At 25.4% G+C, this 8,291-nt stretch overlaps 1 protein-coding gene across 1 annotated transcript; it reads left to right on the forward strand.

The window, feature by feature from the left end:
• The first annotated feature begins 7,089 nt into the window (after nt 1-7,089).
• On the forward strand, nt 7,090-8,023 carry LOC120077357 (Ubiquitin-like superfamily protein). Its single transcript, XM_039031242.2, has one exon. The coding sequence runs from the start codon at nt 7,271-7,273 to the stop codon at nt 8,021-8,023; it is 753 nt and encodes a 250-aa protein (XP_038887170.1). The 5' UTR covers nt 7,090-7,270.
• Nucleotides 8,024-8,291: the final 268 nt, after the last annotated feature.

Consider the following 8,291-nt stretch of genomic DNA (forward strand, 5'->3'; position numbering starts at 1 on the left):
ATCATGATATGAAGATAAAAATTTATCTTATCTACGCATTATGTTTATGAACGTATATGGTAAATAATGTCAAATGGGCTAAGTGGGACAATGTTAGATTAATTTTAAATTTGATTATTATAAATGTGGCCCACGTGCATTATCTTCCATTTTATTTGTTGGGCTTATTATTTTATTGAGCCAATTAAGTGCTCGTTTGGATTGCCTTAAAAAAGTGTTTTTCTTTAAAAAAAAAACTGTTTAAAATATACTTCAAAAACTATTTTTAGTAAATGCCAAACATTTCATTTTTTTTCAAAATGACTTATTTTTTAAATTAAATACTTAAAAATATATTCCAAACACACCATAAGTAAAAGATAGTTATCTAATTAAACACCCTAACGGGAGATGTCTATGAAAAGATAAAATCCTAGGGATTGGTTCTCTCTCCGACTCATTAAAGTAATTCTTTTCTCCTCATTAAGAAACCTAATTAAATTCTAAAAGAAGGTCAAGAGAGAAAAACACGATCCCTTAGAAGATCATTATCATGCATCATTGTATGTTATTCTAACTTATACTATTTGAGAAAATCATCTAATTTTAAAATCTTAGCATTTATTGTTGTATACAATATTAGGGTTTTGTTATATAATCTTGAGGTTAAAACTTTCACAATGTTCTCCCAAAAATAATGACCTCTTTAAAAATTTTATTGTTGCATTCCAACAAAATATACCATAAAATAAATCTAGGGATGTTTTCCCTCAAAACTGAACTGTCTCGTTTTTTTTTTTTTCATGAAAATAATAAATAGGCCTAGAGGTCGTCCAAATTGAATGACTAATTTTTCCCTTTTTGGAAACAATTAGTTTAGTATAATAATGCATTAAAAGTATGCTTAATTCGATTGTAATTGACGTGTCATTTTTTTCTAGAACTTTTAAGAAGTTTAAAGATTTGATGAGATTGTTATCATACTATAAAAATAAATATATAAACTTATTAAACTATAAAAATAAATAAATAAACTTACTTTGTGCCTTCATTATTGTAACATCTCACCTACCATATTTTTACAACCATATTCTAATTGTCTCGTGAGTGTGACGAGGGCCTTTCTCCAACTAGTTTCATTTTCCTATCCTTACAGTTACTCTAAAAGAAAAATTAAGATAGTAACCATTTTGTATTTTGTATTTTTGTTTTTTAAAATTAAACTTATGGACACTACTCATATCTCCAAATTTCTTCCTTTATTATCTATTTTTCATCAATGGTTTAAAAAACCAAACCAAAATTTGAGAATTAAAAAAAAAAAAAAAGTAGCTTTAAAAAGTTGTTTTTATATTATTGGAATTTAACTAAGAATTTAATCATTGTAGTTAAAAAGTAAATCATGATAAGAAATATAAATGATATATAGGCTTAATTTTCAAAAACAAAATCCAAAAACAAGATGATTACCAAACGGAACTTAAATTAAATCACACTTTTAAGTATATTCCTTAACGTTCAAGTATCATTTAAAAAATGTCTTTAGTTTTCTATATATTTATAAACAATGAAAATATCAGCTTTCTCTACTTTCAATTTTCTATATACAATTCTTTTTTGAAAATGTTAACTAATCTATTATATAAAAAATTAGTGAAATTTTGAAAATTTCAATGTGTCTAATAGATTAGTCAAATTTTAAAAATTTTGAATAAATTGAAAGATCTGCTAGATTTATATATATATAAAAACCCTTTACCAAATTGGGAGCTATTATATATAGTGGGATTGGACATTTTGCACAAAATAAATACAATTTTCAAACTCAAATGATCATTAAAGGATGGTTGATAATTCTATATAATGCTATTTTTGCTTCCTAGTGGTCACTCCCTATTTTATGGTATTCTTGGGGGATAAATTATAGGCTATGATTCTATTGTTGTTCAACATCCTCTCCTTTCTTAGTGGTATGGTTGGAGTGATTTTTAAATTATTTAAAATCATTTTTATCATGTTTAAAATTTTTATCATTCAAATTAACTTTGAATTGAAAATTGACTGATTAAAAATAATAATATGAATCACTTTCAAATATGATCTTAATTATTTGAGAGCTCATCGAATTGAGCTTTGTTCTTTGTTTGTTGTTGCATATGTAATCTTTCTTTGTTGACAACAGCTTTGTCTTGTCTTTGCTCCTCTTCTTTTTAATTATTTGGTGTTTTGAGTTTTAGTATTTCTTTAACTAAGAAAAGTTTTAAAAAAATAAATAGTCAATTTAATTCTAACTATTTTTATTCTTTTTTATAAAAGTAATTCATCAAAAACGTATATTTCTTGGATAAATATCTACATATTGATATAGATAGATATCATTACGAATTGTTTGGTTTAAGATTTTATAGATGTCTAGAATAAAGAATGCCTAGGAATAAGATATCTTAAGATGACTTTACTTGGTTATGTATAGAAATGGAAATAGAATGTCTAGGGATGTGTTATACTTTTTTATGCAATTATAAAATATAAAATTAATAAAAATTAATTCAATAATTAATCTTTGTTTGTTAATTTATTTTTATGCATTAAGTTATTAAATCAATTTTAAACCATTAAATTTTAATTAAATTTATTCACTCACCCTCCCGTTTAATATTTTTGTAGTTTTGTTAGTTGAAGAGTTAGTTAGCTATTTGTTTAATGTCAATTATAAGTCTTATATATATACAAAAGAAGTTGATATAAACTAATTGATTTTAATCATCAAACAATGTTTTTAATTTTAAAAATAGTTATAATTATAGATTAAAGCTAGAAGTACAAGTGGACAAGGTTGTTTAATTGAAAAATTAATTTTTTTATTATTAGTTAATTAATTAATATTTTTTAAAGATTAACCAATAATTTTAATAAATAATTTATGATGTTAATATATATTACCAATTAAAAAATATTTAAGTAAATATAATTATGGTTATTCATATTTTTTTAAAAGATTATGGTTTTTCATATTAATTCATAACAATAGAATAAATTATTATATTAGCATTTTATTGAAAAAAATTAATTATATTTTAATTATAAATTTATTTAAACATATTTATAAAAATTAAATAAATCAACCAATATCAACCAATCAGAAAAACAAATAAAATGAAAGGATAAAAGGTAAGAGAGAGAGAAAAACCATTGCAAATGAAGAATCTCCATCTACTTGGGTGTTTATGAAAAGCCTTCATGGATGAGAAAATGAAATGTCTTGGAATAAGATATTCTCATTTCATGGTTGAAAACTTGTAGCAAACATGGTAATAAAATATCATTTTTCATTCCTACCTCTTATTTTCATGAATCAAACCGGCCATAACCGTTAGCAATGCATTTCTAAATTTATAAAAGTAAAAACAAAAGGATGAAATTAATTTTAACATCTTACATGCTATATTTGAAAAAGTATATTCTCTTTTCTTTGAAAAAAACTAAAAGAAATAAATATTTATAAAGTGGTGTTACATATTTAAAAACATTTAGTATCTTACTGGTTTATTCAATAATAATTTATGTTAAAGCTAATATGAGCATAGTGTTAAGATATACATTTTCTTATCCAAATTATTGTACTAAAAATAATAACAATATATTATATTATGTTCTTCTTAAAAAAAAAAAAAAGAAAGAAAGAAAGAAAGAAATGGAGCTAAAGTTAAAAACGAAAAGGGAAAAAAAAAACATTTTTCTGGTCGGATTTATTTTGGAAATGCATAAATTGTGATTAATATGGGTATTTTTTTTTTTTTCTTTTTCTTTTTTTACGTGGAAGATGACCCATCTTAGATGCGTGGAGATGGAAAACGTTACACTCGTTTTAACTTGGAAGATGGAAATCACATCATGATTATCATCATTTTTGCAATATAGGGTGAGGAAATTATTAGTATATGTTTTATGTGAGTATGTTTATTTGTGCGTTAATCATATTATTAATTTTCAAAAATATATATTACAAATTTTTAAGACCCTATATATATATTGGCGATTTATAATTCTTCCATTTTACTAGACGGAATTTCAAGCAATTAGATTCGATTCACAAGAACCTCTAAATAACTTTCCAATAAAAAGGAAAGTCTAAAGTAAGTAAATGGTTATATATATATATATTTTCTTCGCAAATAAATACATTTTAATTTTATAAAAAAGATATGAATTTTGGAGAATAATATTTTTCATTGAAGATCTAGACAATCTGAAAATAGAATTTTTAAGATATGGGGTTCAAAGAAAATAGAGTTGTATTTCATATTTTCATATATGTGTTTAGTAGCAAATCTAGAAATTAAATTCTAATTTAAATAATTTTTCAAAATGTGTTTGAAATTATTTTAGTTACTCAATACATATTAGGTTGAATATAAATCATTACTTATTAAATTATGAACTTGTTTTATCTTATTATAGGACTGTTTTTAAATATAGAAAAATAAATCAAAATATTTACAAAATATAGTAAAATTTTAGAACAATCAATGATAGAGACTGATAAAAGTCTATCAGTATCATATCTATTGATAGTTCTAAAATTTTGCTATATCTTGTAAATATTTTTAAATGTTTTATCATTTGAAATAATTTTCCTAAAATTTTTGTATAACTATAATTTGATGATATCATATAATATATAATATGCAATATATTGCATTTTTTTAATTTAATAAAAACAATTAAGTTTATAACATCAAATAATATACTTCTTATTGTTTTTATTATTTTTAATATAACTTTACATTTTAAAATCTTTAATTCAAAATTAGGATATACTGAAACATAAAAAAAATTGTTTTCAGAATTTGCATAGTTTGAATCATAGAATCTAGAAAACAGTTTTTGAAATAGAATTTTAGTGGCCAACCAAATACATATTTACGAAACTCAATGAATCTAAAAACATAAAATATAATTTAAGTTGCCTTGAAAAAAAAGAAGAAGAAGAAAAAAAAAGAGTTACCTACCAAACAAGCCTTTATACATCCCTAAATCTTCAAGTAAGAGATAATTTTGACAAGAAATTGTATGTTCAGATATAATTTATGATGAATTTTTTTCCCCCGTTTTTTTTTTTATGGTACAATTGAGGGTCACTTTTTCCTGAAAACTTACTTTTAGCTTTTTATTTAATTTGTTTTAGAAAATATATTAAAAAATCAATACATTTAATGATTATTCTTTTTCTAAAAGAAAAATATTTTGACATTTAAATAAGTGTATATTTGTAATAAAAAAAACAAGGAAACTTTTTCAATTTATCTAAAAAAAGTAAAAGGAAGATATCAATTTCCATATATCTAAACTTTAGGGGTGGTATAAATTTAAATCATGAACTTTTAATTGTATAAATTTTTTTCTACCGAAGAAATCAAAGATTGATCCATTCATTCATTCATAACTAGAAGAAGGCATTGTATATAAAATACTTGTATCAACCATTATAGAAACAGAGAAATCAAAGGAAGATTCATCTTCCCACTTAGATCATCTCTGTTTCTAAGGATGGCTGATAAAATGCCGCTAAAGCCCATCAAACAAACATAATCATTCAACACCTAAAGGATAGTAAAACCAGGTACTAAACTGATGGAAATCCATGATGATAAGAAAATGACTTATTTTTTAACTTAAACACTTGAAAATGTATTCCAAATACACTCCTAAAAAAGAATCAATTTATACTCGTAGACAAAATTTCTTTTGAAAATTGTCCATACATTTATGTTAAGAGGCTGTTTGGAGGATCCTAATGGAATGAGTTTGGATTGTACTATAATCTAAAACGCAGGTTTGGATTGAACTTTGGATCCAATTTATAATTATTAGTTTATTATTTTCTTAATATTTTTAACCTAACTCTCTTCCCCACCGTTTTTGCATTTCATGATCCCATTTACAATTCCTCATGCATTCCAACACTCCTCTTATTTTTAATAATTCTAATTACATTCTAATCTCCCAAACAACCCCTAACAATCTAAATTTATTCTTATGAAATTTTAAGAGTTTAATTGACTCAAATTATAAGTTTCACCTAATATTGATCAAACTAAATTTGGAGGAACGTGTATACTTATGAAAGTTTAGAGTTTAAATTAATAAAGTAAAAGTTTAGAATTTTAATTTATACTATCCAAAATGTAAAGGTATAAATTGATATTTATCTAATAATAAATCTTTTCCTACCGAGGATATCATAAGGTTCTCAAAAATTTCTATAAAGACTTGGGAAGTTCGAAAGAATATTTTTCTCTTTGAAATTTAATTAATTCTTCAGTTGATTTCTTATATTTGAAAACAATCCTCTACATAAAAGATAAGATAAAAAAGAAAAGTCGAAGTGACCCGAAAAAATCGATCAACCCAACCCAACCTTTAGGTTGGGTTATCAACTCATTTGGATTGGGTTCAAATAAATTAAAATTTTATGGGTTGAGTTGGTTCATAGGTTCACCTAATATGACCTAAACCAACCCGAACTTATTATTAACTTTAAAATATTTTTTTGTTACTTATAACACAATTTTTTATACATATATTGATTTTAATTTTATTCAATTCTAATATATTTTTTTAATACTTTATTCTTATTCTTCAACCCTTTGTAGTTTTTTTTTGCATTTTAGGAAGAAAATTTTCCCTATATAAATTAAAATTGAGTTATTAATCTTAATTTAATATATGAAAATAATTAAATTAGATTTTTACATATTTATTTAGAACAAAATTTTAAATAAATAACCCGAACCAATCCAATCCAAATACTTTATGGTTGGGTTGGTTCCTGGATTGGGTTGGTTCCTTGAACCCCATAATTTGCTAACCTTATTGCTTCCATTTTCTATTTCTTAAAGAAACATTTTCAAAATTGTGTGGAAACTTTCGAAATAACAAGATCAAAAGTTTTTTTCCTTGATCCTTTTATAAGTGTTTTTTTTAAAAAAAAAAACATAAATAAAAAAGCTATGCCATCATAAATTATTGGACGTTGATATTATGGAGAGTGAAACAAAACCAAAGATTATTTGATAAAATTATCAATATTTGTATTTTATTCAGAAAACTGTTTCTCATTTTTGCTCCCACCATCACAAGAATCGATCTGCTGTCAGTTGAAATCGATCACGCTCTTCAAAAGAATCGAGCATCGCTTCTGCATGAATTCCAACAATAAAATCTCCACTCTCCATAACCAAATTCCCCCAAGTTTCAAGAACAGAGAAACGCTAACCAGAGAACCCCAATGGAGATCTTCATTGTCGTAATGGGACACGAATTCGCCATAGAAATAAGCAATCAAGAACAAATCATCGGTATCAAGAGCAAAATCGAACAGTTCATCGGCATTCCCATCGAATCCCAAACCCTCTCTGTTTACGGTTGCGAATTAGTCGACGAACTCAACATGGAGGATTATGATCAATTCATCTCAGACGGTTCGCGAATCGATCTCTCGATCCATCAAATAATCGCACCGCCAAACGAGTTTCCGATCACTATCGAATTCTCCGGCCAACGGCAAAACATCGACATCGACAAGACAGAGACGGTTCATAGTTTAAAGCAGAAAATCCAGATAATCTACGACATACCGATTCAAACAATGTCGCTATTTCACTCCGGCGTGGAATTAAGCGAGGATTGCCGGAATCTGAGCGAATTTGGAATCGGTGAATTTTCGGAAGTGATCTTGTTTTTGAAAACGATGAATCGCTGTTTGAGTGATTCTCCATGGAAGAAGGTGAGTTTCGTGGTGAAGACGTCGTCGAGCTTGCTTAATGCGGCGTGTATTCCGATGGAAATGAAGGATTCGAGCACCGTGAGCGACGTTAGAGAACTGCTTTTGGCCGGAAAAATTCTTCCCGACGATGAGTATTTATTTATTCATAAACAGAGGATTATGAGAGATAAGTGTAGTTTAAGATGGCATGGAGTTGAAAATGGCGATTTTCTCTATGTTTTTAAAGGCACCGTTAGCCGTGGTGAATTTTATTGATAAGAAATTTGTTGAAATATATATATATTATGATATAGTTAATTAAAATAATAAGATTTTATATCTTTACTAGTTTTGTTGTTTATTTATGTGCGTAAAAAGGAAAATTAGTTTAATTCATAAATAGAAAGTAATTAAAAAAAATTATAAATAGAAAGAAGTGATTACCGATTTTTATTCTCTCATCCTCCATAAATAGAAAGCATTAAATTAATGATTTGCGAATTTTTACGGAGATCTAAATAATGAATACTCAAATTATTTCCTT

Source organism: Benincasa hispida, chromosome 5 (genome assembly GCF_027475165.1).
Source record: "Benincasa hispida cultivar pf3 chromosome 5, pf3_genome.v1.1, whole genome shotgun sequence".
Lineage (NCBI taxonomy): Eukaryota > Viridiplantae > Streptophyta > Magnoliopsida > Cucurbitales > Cucurbitaceae > Benincasa > Benincasa hispida.